The sequence below is a fragment of the Zonotrichia leucophrys genome, chromosome 15 (genome assembly GCF_028769735.1).
Source record: "Zonotrichia leucophrys gambelii isolate GWCS_2022_RI chromosome 15, RI_Zleu_2.0, whole genome shotgun sequence".
Classification (NCBI taxonomy): Eukaryota; Metazoa; Chordata; class Aves; order Passeriformes; family Passerellidae; genus Zonotrichia; species Zonotrichia leucophrys.
Window position 1 is genome coordinate 1,752,257 of NC_088185.1, and position 17,147 is coordinate 1,769,403.

Consider the following 17,147-nt stretch of genomic DNA (forward strand, 5'->3'; position numbering starts at 1 on the left):
CCAGAGCTTACCCCGGGCTGGCCAGGAGGTGACAGAGGAGGGTGCCCTGTCTGCCTGTGCCCTTCCGCAGGGATGTGTGTGGGTGTTGTGTACAGTGCTGCTCTGGGACATGGTGATAGGATGAAGACAATTAAGGTTTATTTATCCAAACTGCTCTAATATTTTCTTTCCTTGATTTTTCTCTCTCTGTAAAGTTTATCGCTTTAACCCAGGGATAAGAAATAAACTGTGGGGGACACTAATGAATGGCAAGAGGGGAAACAGCAAATTCCCCTTTGGGTAAGAGTTTACTGTTCAAGCCTTGACCTTGTTAAAACTTGTTAACTCAATAAAAGTTTGAGTATTTAAAGACAAGCGACTTCTTCCTGCCTTGAGGGGCATAATTAAGTCATTCCACACCCCTTAAACCAGAGCTGTGGGAGGACTGAGGAGCTCCCTATCCTGCCTGAGTCACTCAGTCAGCAGCCTTGCACTGGGTCATCTCTGTCCTGCAAGGCAGCGCTCCTGAGCTCTGTGGGGCTCCTCTGTGGGAATCCTGCTGTTTCCCAACTGCTGGCAGGATGGCATTGCTCCTTCTGAAGGGCAGGCAGTCCTTCCATTGGTTGAAACTGTGGTCAAGTGTTTTGTATTAAAGCAGATTCAGTTTCCTGGGTAAAGCATGCGACAGAGCTTCACAATGTGTGTGTTGTGTTCATCCATAAAAATTCCTGTGCAACTTAAAAGCTGGAGAGTTACCCAAATACAGAAACTTGCTGTTTTTCCAGTTTGAAGTGGCATGTCTGTGCCCACTGAGCTGTAATCAGTACCCAGTGGTGTGAATTCTTTTGGAATTGCAGCTCCAAAGATGGACAGATAAGGACTTTGCCATGCCAGAGGGCCCCAGGAGCACACACACACTGCCCAGCTGTGCAGAGAGTAACTCCTGATGTGACTGCTTTACACCTGGGGTGCTCTGATGGGCTCTTGGCTGTTTAAAAAGCATTTGGCTTCATTTTTAAATTTTTTTTTCTTGATTTGTGTTCCCTGGGTGGGCTCAGAGGCTTTGCAGGAGCAGTGGGAAGGGCTGTGTGCTGTGGTACCACAGTGTTTTCAGTGAAATCCACCATCACTGGCTACTCCCAGTGAAGCAGCAGGGCTGCTCAAGGCAGCTGTCCATGGGCAGCTCAACTGCCCAAGTCGTGGAGATTTGGGGGCAATAATTGGCTGAGCTATGCCTGTGTAAGCTGCCTTGTTTCAGCTTTACCCCAGGAAACTCATTGCCTCAGCAGAGACAATTTTGGATGCCATGTCTTTTCTTGCTGTGCATGATCAGCGTTCATCTCAGTTTAAATGTGAGGCCTTCATCAAGGTTATTAGCTCAATGCATGGAAGTACTGGGAAGCATCCTTAAGTACCTCCCAGATGGACTCTGGAAAGATGATTATGCCATAATTTGTTTCTATAGCTCCCCAAAAGCAGTATTTGACCTTGAGGCTGTGGCTCTCCTATTTCCTCTGCTGGCATTCCCAGTGCTCGTGTCCAGCCCAGCTTGGTGTGAGCTCAGTGAGTCAGGGATGGAGCTGCTGTGTGCCCACATCAGGAGGATTGCCTGGTGTCACACGCTGCCCTCGTGGTCTGCTTTGTTTCTGTGACATGGCTGGAGGGTGAGGAGCCCTTTGGAACCTTGGCCCCAGGACAGGTGGAGGGGGACGGGACCTCCCTGTTTGTGTCTGTGCAGTGGCAACAGCAAACTGGGCCAGTGACTCACTTTAGGAATAGCTTGGCATGGGCAGCTCAGGGGGGTTTTAGAGTAGTTATTAATTATTATTACTAAATAGCTTGGAGTTCAGCAGTTGCTAAACAGGATGGACTGATAGCCCAGGGACTGGGCATTTTGCCAGCACACAAGGCAGTCTCCCCTCCCTCCCATGTGACAGGGCAGGCAGAGCAGAGTTTTCTGACCCAGCACTCATTGCTTCTCCCTGCAGCAGCAGACCCTGCGAGATACCTCATCTGTGCAGCGTGAATTACAGTCACCTTTCAAGGACTCCTGCAAACTGAGCCCTCAGGCTCCCAGACACCTGTAAAAGACAGGCTCAAAACCATTGCCCCAAGCCCAGGAGAGGTAAATGACAAAGGTCTGGGCAGGCTGTAGTTGGAAAAGTGTCCTGATGGACAAGGCAGGACTGCTGGGGAGTGACTGACAGCTTTGGACAGCGTGCTGTCAGCAGGACTGAGCTGGCAGGGAGGCACTGAAATCCTGATTGCCCACTTGCATGAGTTCAGTTATTAAACACACCAGGAATCCCCAGCTGTTCTGTAAGCCTGTCTCTGGAAACACAACCCAAAGCCTGGCTCCTGCAAAGTGCTGTGTGCCTTGGAGTGGAGCTGGAGCTGTGCAAGCCTTTCCTTCTTTCCAGGGTAAGACTCCTCTGTGGATTCAGAGCAGGTTTGCTGCAGTCCAGGCCTCCTGCTGCACTGGGCTGTGGTTTATGTAGGGGTATCTGACAAGGGGAGGGAGGAGGAGGTGGAGGTGATGTTCTCCTGCTCCCCTTCCCTCTCTGCAAATTGCCCTCATTGTATGCAAACATTGGAATTTTTTGGTGCCTCTAGAGAGACTTTGACTTTCTGTCTAGAAGCTATTAATTACCTAGACAAGAAAAGCAGAATATAGCCAATTAATGGCTGCTGCTGCTTGGACCTGTCTGACTGTGAACTAATGAGCAGCTCCTTTCTCTGGGCCACCAGCGAGCCAGAACTTCTCATCAGTGTTCCTGGGGAGAAATGAAAGCAGCAGCAATATGCAGCAACAAATAGCTGGGATTCAGTTATTAACCTGGGCTGAAAATTGACTCTATCTGCTAGTAATTACCTGGAGGATGTTAGGAGGAAGGCCCAGGGGAGGGTTCAGAGCTGGTATTTGACAGACCATCACAAGTGGCTGAGGTAGCATTACCTCAGTTCCCATCTGGATTCTGGGGTGCAGGGCTGTGCTGGGTGTGTGGAACAACTGCAGTGAAAACCAGGAGTGAAATGGGTTAGTTTAAAACAGCTCTGCTCCCAAAAGACCCCTTCCTTTAGTGATATTTTATGGCACAGTTGCATAGCATCTCATATATTTTTGAGTACCTTGGTTTACAGGTCATTTAATTTATTTGCAAGCTTCGTTTTGGTTCCCTAGGGTAATTCTGTTCCTTTGCACGTGTCTTCCTAGGGAGGCATTAAATTGTGCAGTTTGTCACAATAGTTCAGCTTTTATGCTGGCAGTTGGTGCTCTTCAAAGATCCTCGTGTGAAGTTTAGACTCCTGAATCATTAGAGGATCATGAAAGAAAAGGAATAATTTAGAAGGCAAAGATGTTTTGTCGCCTTTGAAAACTAGGAACGTGCGAAAGGAGAAAATGTTTAGTGGTACAATCTTCCTCAAAGAACTTATCTTAGGAACTCCAGAAAATGAATTTCCCTTCTTTATTCAGGATGTAAATAACTGAAAATGTCACTCCTGAGCTGAGTAATTTGTTCAACAAAAGGATCTGGAGGAGATGACTCCCCTCGCTTTCATGAATGTGCCCAAGACATCAGAGGACCTGTCTCTTTAGCAACATGAACTGAAGGGTTTGAAAATCAAATGAGCAGCGTGTTCTGCGCAAAATATATAAATAAATCTCGCAGGTGCTTTGTAATCTGCCTTGCATTTTAAAAGCCCTGTTTGTCTGGGTAGCCTGGGCTCTAGGTTAGCTCCTGGGAGCAGCGAGTGGACGCAGTGGTGATGTGTTGTTACAGTGATGGTTGTTAATGTGCTGTTCAGGGCACTTGGGAGTGGGGCTGGAATTCCCATACACTTACACAGTGTCATTGTCAGCAAGGAATTGCGTGGGGTTTTTTGATTTAAACTTGCTGGTGTGTGTTTATTTAACTGAGATTAGAGCTTTGTAACAGTTCTAGCATTTAAGTCCATGTTTAATGTGAGATGGTGTAGAGTGTGAGCAGGGAGAAGAGAGAAATGGGGTCTGGGAGTGGGGAGGGAAGGAGCTTTGCCCTGGAACGGGCTGTCTGCACTTGCACCATGGTTAAAATTGCCTGGGTCCCATCCCAGGTGGATGTGGCAGCACAGGGTGGATATTGCAGCATGCCAGGCTGCCAGACAGGGGTTGGCAGGAGGAGGAGGGTTTGGTTTGTTCCTTTGCACAGCCCTTCTTGCCCCAGCAGATGTGCTTTTTAGTTTCAACTCTTGCATTTCTGGATCTGGGACTTTGGGATGGGTTTCCACCACAAAATGGGGCATTTTTGGCTGTTTTTCCATCCCTGAGGTTTTACCAGTCAGTTCTGTTAGTCTGCTTTGGCTGTCCTGCACTGGTTTTCTTATCTGTCTCCTTTTTGGCATCTGATTTGTCACTCCTTTCCTTTCCTTCTCCACTCCCCTGCCCTGTTTCCCTTTGCAGTCCCAGTGCCCGGGTGGTTTCATGTTTGGGTTTTTTTTTAATTTCCTCTCCAGGCGTTTCCATTTGTCTTTGCAGATCATCTTCAACAAAGGCCTTGCATGGTCTAATTTGTTTTCTATTTCCAGCCCAGCCTTAAAATAACTCCTTTGTTCCATGAATGGCCTGTGCATGGATCCAAATCCCACCTCCCCTTTTTACTTTTTTTTTTTTTTTTGAGTGTGGATTCCTGTTTCACTGTTCTTTGTCACTATCTTTAATTACTGCAAGTGTCCCTTTAGGGCATGTGGGTTGCGTGTGGCCGTGTGCGTGCTGGCTGTCCCTGCTTCCCTCGGAGCTTGGGAATGGCTTTGCAGGGCTGTGGGTGCCTTGGCACAGGAGCAAGGATGCTGTTGCATAACAGGAGCAGCTCTGCCATCGTGTCCCTGCTGACAGGCTGGCTGCTCAAAGAGCCATGCCTTGTCTGCATGGTTTACCAGCCTCAACGGCAGAATCGGGAGGTGCTCGTGTTCTTCAGATGGATTCCAAGGGGGAATCCAACACTGGGAGTTGGGAGACTAAAGGAAAAGAGGCACGTTAGGACTGGATTTGAAAAGCAAAGACTCAGACTGGCCATGTTGATGCTGACCTGAGGCTGGAGCCATGGCCAGGCTGGCACTTGGTGTGTGGCTTGTGCATTTTAATAAGACAATGTCCCTGCAGCTGGGGAGTGACGGCCAAGTGCTCCTGCAAAGAGAAATGGGTCAGTCTTGTTCTTTTAAGCACATACATGTCCCTCTGGGAACCATCACAAGGTCACTTGCAGCCCCTCTGCTGAGGGCTGGGATGTATTTAAAGCGTGTGAAATCCCCTGCAAGTGCTCCCCTGAGGAGGAGGAGTGCTGGGGCGGCTGTGCAGGTGTCTCATCAGATTCTCCTGTGGGCTGGGGTCTGAGCAAGGGCTGTCAGGGACAGGAATCACAGTGCACAGTCAGCATGTCCTTTCCAGAAGCATCAGGCTGGGAGCAGCTGGCCTGGCAAACCTGCATCTCAAACACTGCTGGGAATGGGGCTGGCAAAATCCAGCACTCTGACCTTGCTCAGTGCCATGCCAAGATCTGTACACACAAATGCTGGCAAAGGTTATCTTGGGGCAGAGCTAAACATGGGTCCCATGCCCAAAATAGCTTGGAAAGATTGAAAAGGAGAAATGCAAGTGGCAAATCCTGCTTTGTGGCTTTGGGCAGCGATAGGAGCAGGGCAGAGAAGTCATCTTTCATCAGGGCTTGGAACCGGTTCTGTGTGGAGCCGTGCCGTGGCTGGGAGAGCTGATGCAGCCTGATTGCAGCTGTGAGACAGCAAACCAGCATGGGAGGCTTCACTCCTGAGCTTCTGTCAGCCCCTCCATGGCCTCAGGGAGCAGCTGTACCTTCTTACAAGGGCAACACCCTGCTCTGAGCAGCTCTGTGGTGGTGCTGCAAGGTCCCTTCTTCCCCCAGATTTACTGCCATAATTGCTGTTGCATCCGCACCATTGGCCAGGCAAGGAAGAATCTAGTTCAGAAGTCATCTGGACAAAAGAGAAGAGGGAGGAGAGCTCTGCCAGCGGGTGAGCTGGGGAATGGGACCAGAGCTGTTTTGGGTACTGATGTTGGGGGAGCGGCTGAGGAGCTGCAGGGTCTGACCATGGTGTGCGGGGTGCTGCCAGTCTGCCTTGAGTTCTGTGCTCCTCCAAAGCAAGGAGAATATTTGAGGATCATGTGCAGGTAGAAGCCTTGATCCCTGGGGTTGAAATAACCTCTCCTTCATGCCACAGAGCTCAGGACGTGCCTGATTTTTCCTGTTGACCCCGTGCTGCAATGTTAATGTAAAACCTCTGTGCTCTGCTGTGATTGAGCTGTGGATTCCCGGGCTGCAGACATTGACATTGTTATCTTTGTTGTTCTGAATAGAGCCCTAAATTTGTGGCAGACAGCCTGCTTTCCTCTTGAAAGGACTTCATAGATACAGTACAGACAAATATTTGTGTATAATGTCAACTGTCTTCCAAGAAAATTTCATGCACATATTGATTAGACAAATCCATTAACGTTACGTTGTGGTGCATTTCTTAGGAAAGCTCTCTACCCATTTTCATCACATCTAAATTATTTCTGCTTCCACTAGTCCTTTAAAGCAAGAGTGAGTAAATCTCTTAGCTGCTTTTCAGGTCTGGTTTTGATCTGGAGCTGCAGTCAATGGGGTGGAGGCTGACAAGCAATGCTCTCTGCTGTGCCACACACAGCTGGGTGCTGGGGATTTTTAGGCACCGTGGTTGGTTGGACTCCTGGAGGTGGATGTTACAGCTTGGTATTAATTAAGCATCATTACAAAGGTCTCCTTAACTTTTATTTGAAAATAGATGAGTTGACTGGAGGATATGTACCTTTTATTTTTTCTTTGAGGAGGAAAATTGTCATGTATTTAGCATTTGATTAAAGATGACTTTGTTTTTTCCAAAAACTGCATCATTTAATGTAATTAAATATGAGCTTTGTTGTCAGTACTCTTCAGTTAAATGCACTGGTGAGTGCCAGCAGTGTTCTCTTATTTGCCATGTCTGCATGGTGTGGTGGTAGTAGTTTTTGCCTTTTAATAAGGGCTATGGCAGGCGTTTTGTGGGCTCCTCTTAACGTCTTCTGTAGATCACCCATGGTCCGTAGACCACAAGTTGAGTAACATTACTCTGGGCTTAGGAAACAAAATATTCTGTTAATCTTATTTCAGCATGTCCTTGCTTTAAAAAAAAAAAAAAGAAAAGTGTGTTTTGAACTGGAGCCATGTGTTTTCGTTGGGATCTTTAAAACTCCTCTGAGAACAGATGAACCAGTATTTTCTGTGAGCTGGGAGTGTCTTGTTGTTCTCACCTTTCAGATAGATGAACTCAGGCCCGGGGTAATTACAGCAACTGGCCCACATTTGTGTTGTACCAGTCAAGCCAGGGACCTCACCTGGGAATCCTGCTCTCCCTGAGGAGCCCAGAGCAAATCAGGAAGGTTGTCTCTAACTTGGAAGAACAAGTGTGTTGGATGATATTAATTAATTTTTTTTTGCAGCTGGATTTAATTGCAAACCCCTTACTTTAGAGCTGCAGGGTTTAGCAGGGTCCTGCCTGTATCAGTGTAGGCTTTGCTGTGGTGGGAGCTGTGCCCAGGGGCTGTGGGCTGGGAGCCCAGAGGTGGCTGCAGGGTGCTGTGGACTCTCTGTGCCCCTCTTTTGGACGTGGATGTGCTTGGCCTGGTGCTGTGCTCCCCGATAGCACAGGCTGGGGACACTGTGGCAGCTGGCTGGTGCTGGGGCAGAGCTCCTTGGCATCTGGGCCAGCCTGCAGTGTGATTTGTGGTGAGAATTGGGAGAACAGGTGATGGGGAAACACTTTCAGATGGTAAATGGCACGTGAAGAGGAGAAGCAGGAGAGCAGGGTGGTGGTAGGGGAGGATGGGGGAGTTGTGAAGGCTTTAGCAGTGGGGTGGAATCCTGTGAGTATAAACAGGTACAGGAGGTTCCATAGGCACTCGCCTCCTCCACAGGTTCATGTTGTAGCCCTGATTCTGGTTGTGGTGATAACCTCCAGCTTTCTCCTGTTCCTAATCAGAGACCATAAATCTCCTGGTACCTAGAGCTGTAATGGCTAATGCAGGTCTGTGGGTAAAGCAGTCTCAGATGGAGACTCTAACTGGGGGGGGGAAATACCTTTCCTGTGAGACAATGTCTGTTCTTCATCAAAATCAGTTGAGAAAGTAAGAACTAAACAGTTTGATTTTAAAGATTTAAGGAGCCTGGCCCCACTCTCTCTCATTCCATTAATCTGTTCCTATTGTTTGCGTTCCTCTCTTAAAGATAATTAATAGAGTTTGGGAGGAGGAGGCTTTTGCTGGGAATAGGTGTCCTGGTGGTGTCCCAGCTGCACCCAGAGAAGGGCACCAGTGCATGTCCTGCAGGATGTGCTCCCACTTTATCCCCAGTGGGAGCCCCCAGAGCCCTTCTGCCTGCTGGGCTGGGTGCTGGAGGGTAGAAATGGGACCTGAGCTGTGATTGAGGCATCTGTGGAGCTGCCCCAGTGCTTGGGTGACCTGGTTTGGCTCCAGCTCAGTCCTGCTGTGGCAGAAACATCCAGGGCTTGTGCTGGGACCTTGCTGGTGATCTGCTGTTGGCAGATGTGGGAATGCATGGGCAGTGCCTCTCTCCTGCCTGCAAGGACCATGTGATTTCTACTTTTGTCTTCCCAGGGTTTCTAACGAGAAACCTCAATAGAGGCAGAGGTGGTTTGCTGCCCTTGTTAAGGAAAAATCCTTTTGTGCTGCTGCTGGCTTGTGATTAATGCAGGGCACAGCTCACAGGCACTGTGCCTTGGTGCAGGACGGTTTTGTTGGCCCCTGTGTTTCATCCTGTGTCTGTATTCCTCTAGTACACTGTTAACTTTTTTTAGTTGCACAGACCAAGGCAAAAAAGCTTTTAAACTGTTTTAGAGCTCGACACCATGTGGCTTTGCACCTGGTGCTGTGTTTTAAGCTGAACTGCTGATCTGAAGAGTTAAAGAAAAAAATAATCCTATTTCTTTTACTGTAGACAGCTGCCTCAGCATGGTCAGGTCTACCTGCTGTGCTTCCAGGAAGCCTTGGCTTGCTGAAAGCTGCCATGGACTCTGGCTTGGAGTGTGTGTCTGTGTGTGTATATGTATATTTTTACATGTGCTAATTAACTTGTAGGTGGCTGTAAGCCAAGATGTCTGAGTTTGAATCTGTTATTGGGAAAGTACCTTAAATTACAGCAGATCCCACTGAGCTTTCAGAGCCCGAGAGCCCCGTGCACATGTCCTTGGCAGCTGCAGGGAGGGTTTGGCCCTGGAGCTGGGCTGCAGGAGGGCTGGGAGGGTGCTGGTGTCTCCCTGGAGGGTGAGCAGGGCAGGTTTTTGGGACCCCGTGCCCCTGGCACAGCCCCCAGCTTGGGCTGGGAATGGGTGAGCACAATCCCATCCAGTCGGAAGCACGAGGGGAAGTGGGACAGTCATACTGGAAGTATAAATGCGCCTGTTCTGGGTATCTCTGAATTCCCCCGTGTGCTCAGGGGCTTTCCTGCCCGGCTGGATTGCAGTGAGCACGCCAAGCTCTTGCAGGGGGAGGCTGTCTCCTCTGGGATCAGGCCACCGGTGCTTCCCTGGGCTAAGGTAAGGTGCCCTGGGTCCACAACTGGGGGGAATCCCAGCTTGTGCAGGGAGTAAGGGAAAACAGGAGGGACCTGGTTGTCCCTTTGTACCCTGCCTGGAGAGCTAAACCTTGTCTTTTTCCATTTGTCACTTGGTGAAATACTTCATTCAAAGAGACTCACCTGACCTCCATCAGGAGCGGGGTGATGTCTTTGTGTGTCTGTCATGCTTAGGCTTCATGGGGGTTTGCTGAGATGATTTCTGTAAGATTTGACCTCTGGGTGAGAGGGCTGCCTTGCCCTGTGTGCCAGGGACAGTTGCTTGGTTTGGTTTGGTTTATTTCTGGCTGTGAGGTGCGTGGCTGCTGGCAAAGCAGAGAAGCAGCCCTGTGCCTGCCTGCAGCAGATAGCGAGGGGTTTATCAGCACGGGCTCATCTGTGGTCTCGCAGGAGAGAAAAGAAATAGAAAAAGAAAAGCTTCCTCTTTCTTTTTTCTTATTTTTTTCCCCAGCTTTCCCACCCCCTTTCTGGTTTTTGTGCATGCCAACTGCTGTTTCAGTTGAAATTGCGTTGGCTGGGGCTGGCTGTGCTCCCCATGCACAGAGACCACAAGTGTGGGGAGAGGCTCCTGGGAGCACTGGAGGTTTCCTTTGCTGTTCCTGGTGTGCTGCTGGAAGAGTTTGATACTGCCAGAAACCTCGCACAGATCCATACATAGCACATACCTGCACTGGAGAGCAGCTGTGTGAGCGTGCACAGCCCTGGCTGGGATGGGGAATGGGTCCCAGGGAGCTGATCCCTGCTTGGGATCAGTCCTGATAACATCCCTGACCCGGGCAGGCAGCAGAGGCAATTTGTGCTTTGTTAACTAGCTGTTAATTTGAGAGTAATAGTTAATGCGCCTCACACTCACAGCCATGAAGGGCAGCATTTAGACCTTTGTTACTTTTTCATTGTAATCCAGACAAAAACCAGGAGGCTTAAAATCATCACCAAGCAAACAGTGTGAAGTATCTATAAAAATCAGTAACTTGTAAATCTCCCCTTGGGGCCAAGAGGCACCTTCCCACTTGGTTGGTTTTCCTGATTTTGTTGCAGCTGCTAAAGGAATTGCAGCAGGTGGGAGAGGAGTGAATGTGTGGGTGACAGGGTGTTTGTGAAAATACCCTCGGGGCTGTGCTGTGTTTTCTGGCACTCTGGCCCCATCAGAAGGGGTTGATGCAGGTGGCACTGAAGGTGTGTGACATGCTTTAGTGCTGGGTTTTATTGTTGCTTCATGGAAGGACACAGCTGCAGGCGAGGTCAGTGCCTGGTGTCCCTCCTGCCATTAGATCAGGGCTTATCTCAGAGGGCTGCAGAAGCAGCCACGGCTTGGAAAGGAGAGCACTGACATGTGAGACTGTGGAGGTTGAAAGGGATGGGCTGGGCAGGGACCTGGTGCCTTTTTGGGCCTTGTGTTGAAATGCCAAAACTCCAGACTGTGTTTTTGGAAACTGAGTCACCCTGCAAAAAAAATACCCATCTCCAAGAGACTTAGAGCTCAACTGGACCCAAAGAAATAGCTGGCAGTTTGGCTTCCTGGTCCTGCTGGGGGTGGGTGAAGGCTTTCCGGGGAAATTGGGTGGGATAAATTTGGAGAAATCTTACATTTGGACTTGCTGTGATAGGAGTAATCTACAAAAGAAACTTATCAGTGGGGTTTGCCAAATGGAGAATGGGGAATTGCGAGGGCAGTGAGGTTTTGGTGGCAGCCCAAGCCCTGACGCTCGGCTGTCTCACAGGACTGCGGCTGACTGAATTTTAACCTGCTGCTCTCCCGCTTCCTTCCAGCTCTTGCACGACGTGGAAGCGCACACACGATGAAGAGGAGCTCTCTGCTCTCCTAATCCTCTGGTGGTGATTTGGAGGCAGCCTGCTTGTTGGCCATGTCAGGCTCCACGCAGCCCGTGACGCAGAGCTGGCGCGCGGCCGAGCCGCGCTACGCCCCGCACGCCATGTCCTACCCGGTGCAGATCGCCCGGCCACACGCGGTAAGGACACTGCCACTCTTCCTGAAACATCCCTTTGCCCACGATTCTTATCCTGGGAAGCTGAGAAGCCTCAGAGAAAAAGGAAAACAGTTTTATCTCATTTGCTTCTCCTGTGTTTTGCTCTTTTGGAATGTGTTTGGAGGTTGTTTATCCAACAGGTGGTTGTTTCAGTGGGTTGCTGGTGAGTTGTTTTGACTCAATGGCCAACCAGTGCCATGCTGTGTCAGGACTCTGGAGAGAGTAATGAGTTTTCACTATTATCTTTTTAACCTTCTGTAAGTATCCTTTCTGTATTCTTTAGTATAGTTTAGTTTATTCTTTAATATAATATAGTATCATAAAATAATAAATTAGCCTTCTGAGAACATGGAGTCAGATTCATCACTTCTTCCTTCATCGGGGCACCCTACAAATGCAATAGGCCACAGCTTTCCTTCATCGGGGCACCCCACAAATGCAGTAGGCCACAGCTTTCCTTCCCCAGCCCCTGGCAGGGTGGGAGCCCACGGGGATGTCCCTGGTGCTGCTCTGGGATGCGGCTGTTACGGAGAAATCAGACAATTTCCATGCCTGTGGTACAGGATTTCATTGCTCCTCTCTCATGGGATCCTCTTTTGTTTCTCCATATGGTGTTTTCAGTTTTTCTCTCTCTTTCGAGCCTTTTCCTAAGCACTTGCTGTGGTGGTGCTCATGGGCTCTGGCTCATCATTTCTGAGTGCCTGTGTCTGTTTGTCCTCCTGGCAAGAGCACCCTTGGTTGGGTGTATCCAGCCTGGGGGCAAAGGGGAAGGTTTGACCACTCTTGTGGAGCAGGAGCACATGCCCTCCAGCCCTTTCTGGAATGGCCTTTCCTTGGCACTGAATCACAAGGGAAGGACCATCTTCTATGTGTGGGCTCGCTGCTTCCCAGTGAACCCAGTCCTTGCTCCTCACACCGCAGGAGAGCTCTCCTGGTTCCCAGGCAAGCTGCTGAGAGTGAACCTGCCTCCTGCCCTCTGTTAGCAGGCCTGCTTCTCTTTATGCAGCTCTCCTGGGGAGCAAGCAGATAACTGAGCTGCTGAGCTTTCCATTTTATCCTTCCCCCTCTTTTCCCCCCCTTAGTCTTGACCTGTAATCTTTTCTCTTCTTGGATCAAGGCATAAGCTGGAGATGATTTTTTTTTTTTTTTTTTGGCTCTGCCTTGTTGAATGTACCAGAATGCACAAAGGTTAATTCACCTGGATCCAGCCTCTCCTTTCTGTGCTGTCTCACTCATGCCTGGGTTTGCTCATCCTGGACGGGTGAATGTTTTCCGTTTAAGCCCTTAACGGAGGAAACTCTTCTTAGTGGAACAGCTTTAGTCAGCTCAGGCTGCTTAAAGGAATCTTATTAGGTGCTGGAGTATGGCTCACACTTCCAAGAGTCTTTGGAGCTGCTTCTTGGTGGATCACAGTGAGGTGGAAGGTCCCTGAAATGCAAGTCAGGCAGGAGACCTTGTCTGGGGGTTGCATTTGAGAGTCACAGCTACTGAATGGTCAAATTCAGTCTGTGCTGGTTTTAGTGTTTGACTTGAGAGCCTGGAAACCCATGAAACCAGTGAAGGGCTGGAATTCCCTCATTTGCCCTCTTTGCCTGGCTTCAGCAGAGTGGCACAAGGAGCAGACCTGGAGATTGGAAAGGCTTTGAAATAGAAACGTTAAGGAGGGCGCGGGACGAGCTCTTGGCTGCGTTTGCTGGCTCATCTGCATCGCTCGGGGCCTGCGTGCTGCTGCACAAAGGAGCTTTTCATCCTGGCTATGAGACACGCTGACCTGGTTCGATTTATGGGAGCTTTGCTTCCATCGCTGTGAGCCTGTTTGTTTGGGGGCTGGAACGTAACCAAGAGCATTTGTCTCAAAAAGAAAATCCCAGTTCTCCTTTTTATAAGAAACCCGAGCAAGAGGGGGATGCAACCAGGTGAGCACGATCTGCAGTTGTTGCAAGACTGTGGTTTAAATGCAAACCAAAGGAACCTCCATCTGCAGTGTGGAGACAGATATTAAAGAGTGTGAATGGCTCCTCTTTGGGGTGCTGAGCCCTTGTCTCCTGCAGAATCCCAGCTGCTTCCCCTTAGTGCTGCAACAGCAGGATGAGCAGAGCAGTTGTTTGCAGTGGGCTGGAGCTGGGGGTTTCTGCAGCCTGCAGTGAGCACTGGTTCTGTTCTGCTGTATTAATGTTGGAAGAAGCTGCTGGCATTCACTTCTAGAAGCTATTTTTACAGGCACATGTAATCACCCGGAGTTATGTGATACCTTTTGGGTGTCTGGATGCAGGAGAGGTCCGAGCTGAGAAGATTTTTTTTTTTTTTTGATAGAAAGCCAGAAGACTGCTGTGGGCAGCAGCGTGCCAGCCCCACACAAAGGGACGCCCCTTGCCCGTGCTGGGAGGGCAGGCAGTGTTTGTGGGAGCGTGTCCCTGCATGATCTGCCCCGCCGCTCTCAGCTGTTCACAAACACGTGGCTCTTGTGAGCTGGAGCCCGGCCATGGCTCTGGGGCTGGAGCTGATCTCTGGTGGGATTGCTTGCGAGAGGAGAGCCCAGGTCCTTTGAAGTTGCTGCGCTGTTTAATATTAAAAGTCAGCGGTATTTGCTTGCATGTCTTGGCCAGGTCAGTTTTGTCATGGGGTGTGTTTGCACAGTGAGGGCTTGTTTGGAAGAAACCAAGAGAGGCCAAAACCAACCCGACACTAACATGTCTTGCATCTAATTAAATTTTGGTTCTGGTTTGTTGCGTTCCAAGACATCCTTTCCTGAGAACTGGGAATTCGTCAGCTCAGGGATCCTTATCCTGGTGGTGGAAACGCCCTGGGTCACCTCCTGGGCGCGTGTGCAGGGCTGAGCACAGCAGGGCTGCAAATGCTATTATAATATAAATAAATAATCGCAGCTCAACTGTGACGGTCGCACCCAGGGAAATGCGGCGCGGCAGGAATGCTGAGCTCAGAAATGAGCCGTGACATTATTTTAGGCTTGGAGACACTTTATGAAAAGTGATTTAAAGGATTGCAGCTGTTTGATTTCACAGATGAGGCAAGTGAGAGGAGATGTTGTGAAGGGGCAGGAGGCAGTGGAAGCAGGCTGAGGGATTTTTCTTCTCCCATCGCATAAAGCCTAAGGGAATATCCAACAAAATGGGGAAAAAAAGTGTATTTCAAGTAAACAAACAGAAATATGCTTTGTACATATGGGCACCTCCTCCCAGCAGCATGTTCCACGAGCCACTGCTGAGTTTGGAGCTGGCAGAGAAGACCAGTACTGGTTGAGTGAGGATGTTTGTTGTCTGGTTTCACTCTTGGTTGCCAGCTTTGGGCAGGGCTGTGAACCCGTGGGTCTGACCCAGACTGAGCTCTCTCCAATGGCTGACGCAGCAAACGAGTGCTTCCACAGGGTAAGCAACACACTCGGGTGTCTTTTCCTCCTCTTCCTCCTCGCTGTGAGACACTTGGTCCCAGCAGCTGTTGGGAAGGCTGGGTGTGATGTGAAAAGGGTGCAAAATTTTATAATGACCCTGAGTTTAATTTTGCCTCAGTAGACAATGACTTGCAAAAAGCTTTGACAAGTCAACATGCTTTAAACGGGAAGAAGGAAGCTTAGTGAAAAGGTTCTGGTTTGTTTGACTTTCTTGAGGTAAAACTAAAACCTCCAATAATCAGCAGTTTCTTCTTAAGGGCGCAGAGTGGTTCTTGGCCAAAGTGCAGGGAAAACATTTCTGTTTTCCATATTCATTAGCTGTAATGTTGGGGTGCGCAGTTGACTTCTGTCATGTTCAGCTTGGAAACAGAGGAATTGTTTGAATGCTCCGTGACCTTTAGCTAAAGGTGAAAAAACACATTACTTACGCTCTTAACCTTCTAATGTGTCCAAAGTTCATGCTCTCTCAAAGGAAACTTTCACATGAAGGATATTCATTTTCAGGCAACCTGCAGATATTTTCTGTAAACAGATCAATTTTCCTGTGTAGTGCACGTCCCCCTTTCTTTTTAAAACCTCTTCATGATCAATATTCCCTGGGAACAGAAGGGTTCCCCTCTTTCTCTCCTGTGTGAATCCAGTTTCTTGCTGTGACCTCCTTACCAGCCTTCCTGCTCCTGCTAGTGCCCTGACATTTCAGAGCAGCAATGGTGTGGCTTGGGATGCAGACTGGAGGGTGGTATCAGGTGCTGGAGATGCTGGGGGTCAGGGCACACAAGGTGTCCTCAAGCAGCAGCCCCTGTGACAAAACAGCTTCTGCTTTTGGGGTGCTTTAAGTGTTTCATGTATTAGAGATGCTAAACAGGATTAGGGATTGGGGTGTGTACACGTTTATATGAAATTGGTGTTCCATCATCACTCGAATTCCCCTTTGTGAGCACTTTTCCCTCCCTATCAAACAAGAGGCTTATTTTGCCTCCTTGCTGCTGTTTGCCCCCATTCCCTGCACACAGCTTCATCTGGGATGGAAAGGTGAGCTTGAGCCCTCCTGAGCTCCTCTACTCCAGCTTTGAGACCATTGTGCTTTTCCCGTGCCACCTCTCCTGGCTGGGAGCAGCTCAGCAGCTCCTTCATTAACTCCCCATTCTCAGCACAGCCCTTGTGCAGGAGCGTCCCGGCCCCATCGCTCGTTTGCTTTGGCCCATGATAAATAACTTCCTTGTCCGTGTGAACCAGGGACAAGAGCTTGGTGCAAGCTTGCGTGTTGATTTGGTGTCCAAGCCAGAAAGTGGCCTGGGGGGAATGGAGTGCGCTCCCTGCCCAGACTCCTCCTCCCAGCAGTTTGAGCAGAACGAGTTCCATGCAGTGTCCTGCTCTGGAAGGTGCTGTTGGGAGGCTCTGGGGATGGCAGGAGCTCGCTCCTCTCCACGGTGACATGGTTGGTGTGGCACAGTGGCACCAGGTAAGCCTGCACGGGGGCACTGTACTGTGCCTCACTGCTGCTGTGGTGGTTTTCCTTGGAGTAGTTATTCACACTTTTGTCTCCTGGGAGCAAATTGCCAGTCTGTGTCAGTGGTCGAGGAAGCAGAGAAATGGAGTTTATGGTGCAGCACCTCTGAGCACAAAGAACAAACTCCTGCTACCAGCTGAGTGAGGGGACTCCTGCATTCTGCCTGCTGGGCTCCAGCTAATGTTTTAAGGAATGACCTGAAAATAAAAGGCATGCCTTGGAAATACTGACTCTGATCAGGTCTGTCACGAGAACTCAGCGCTATCTCTCTTGAGTACCTTTGCAGTGACAGATTGCATTCGCTCTGAGCAGCTCAGGGTTGGATTTCAGGAAATTGGCTTTCTGCTCTGGGACTGGGAGAGCATGGAGGTGAAAGAACAGGACGCCTAATTCCCTGCCCTAGCGTCTCCCTCCCATTGCTGGGAAGAAGTTGGCTTGCAGCAGTTTGTATTTAAATCTTGTTTTCTTTAGGATACAGCCTTTATCCAAAACACTTCTTTTACTTCAAGCTACAGTAAACCTCTGTGGTTGCTCCCTAATCTTCTTTTTGGACATGATTTGATGCAGAAGGTGATGCTTTGCTTTTGATTGATCTCATGATT

At 49.3% G+C, this 17,147-nt stretch overlaps 1 protein-coding gene across 18 annotated transcripts in view; it reads left to right on the forward strand.

Annotated features, from left to right (window-relative positions):
- Window positions 1–17,147, forward strand: part of NCOR2 (nuclear receptor corepressor 2) — a 290,104-nt gene that overhangs the window by 121,989 nt on the left and 150,968 nt on the right. For all 18 annotated transcript variants that reach the window (XM_064727114.1, XM_064727123.1, XM_064727117.1 and 15 more), the window contains exon 2: window positions 11,409–11,608. In XM_064727114.1, the coding sequence (XP_064583184.1) occupies window positions 11,504–11,608 (105 nt within the window). In that variant the 5' untranslated portion in view covers window positions 11,409–11,503. The remainder of the gene's footprint in view (window positions 1–11,408; window positions 11,609–17,147) is intronic.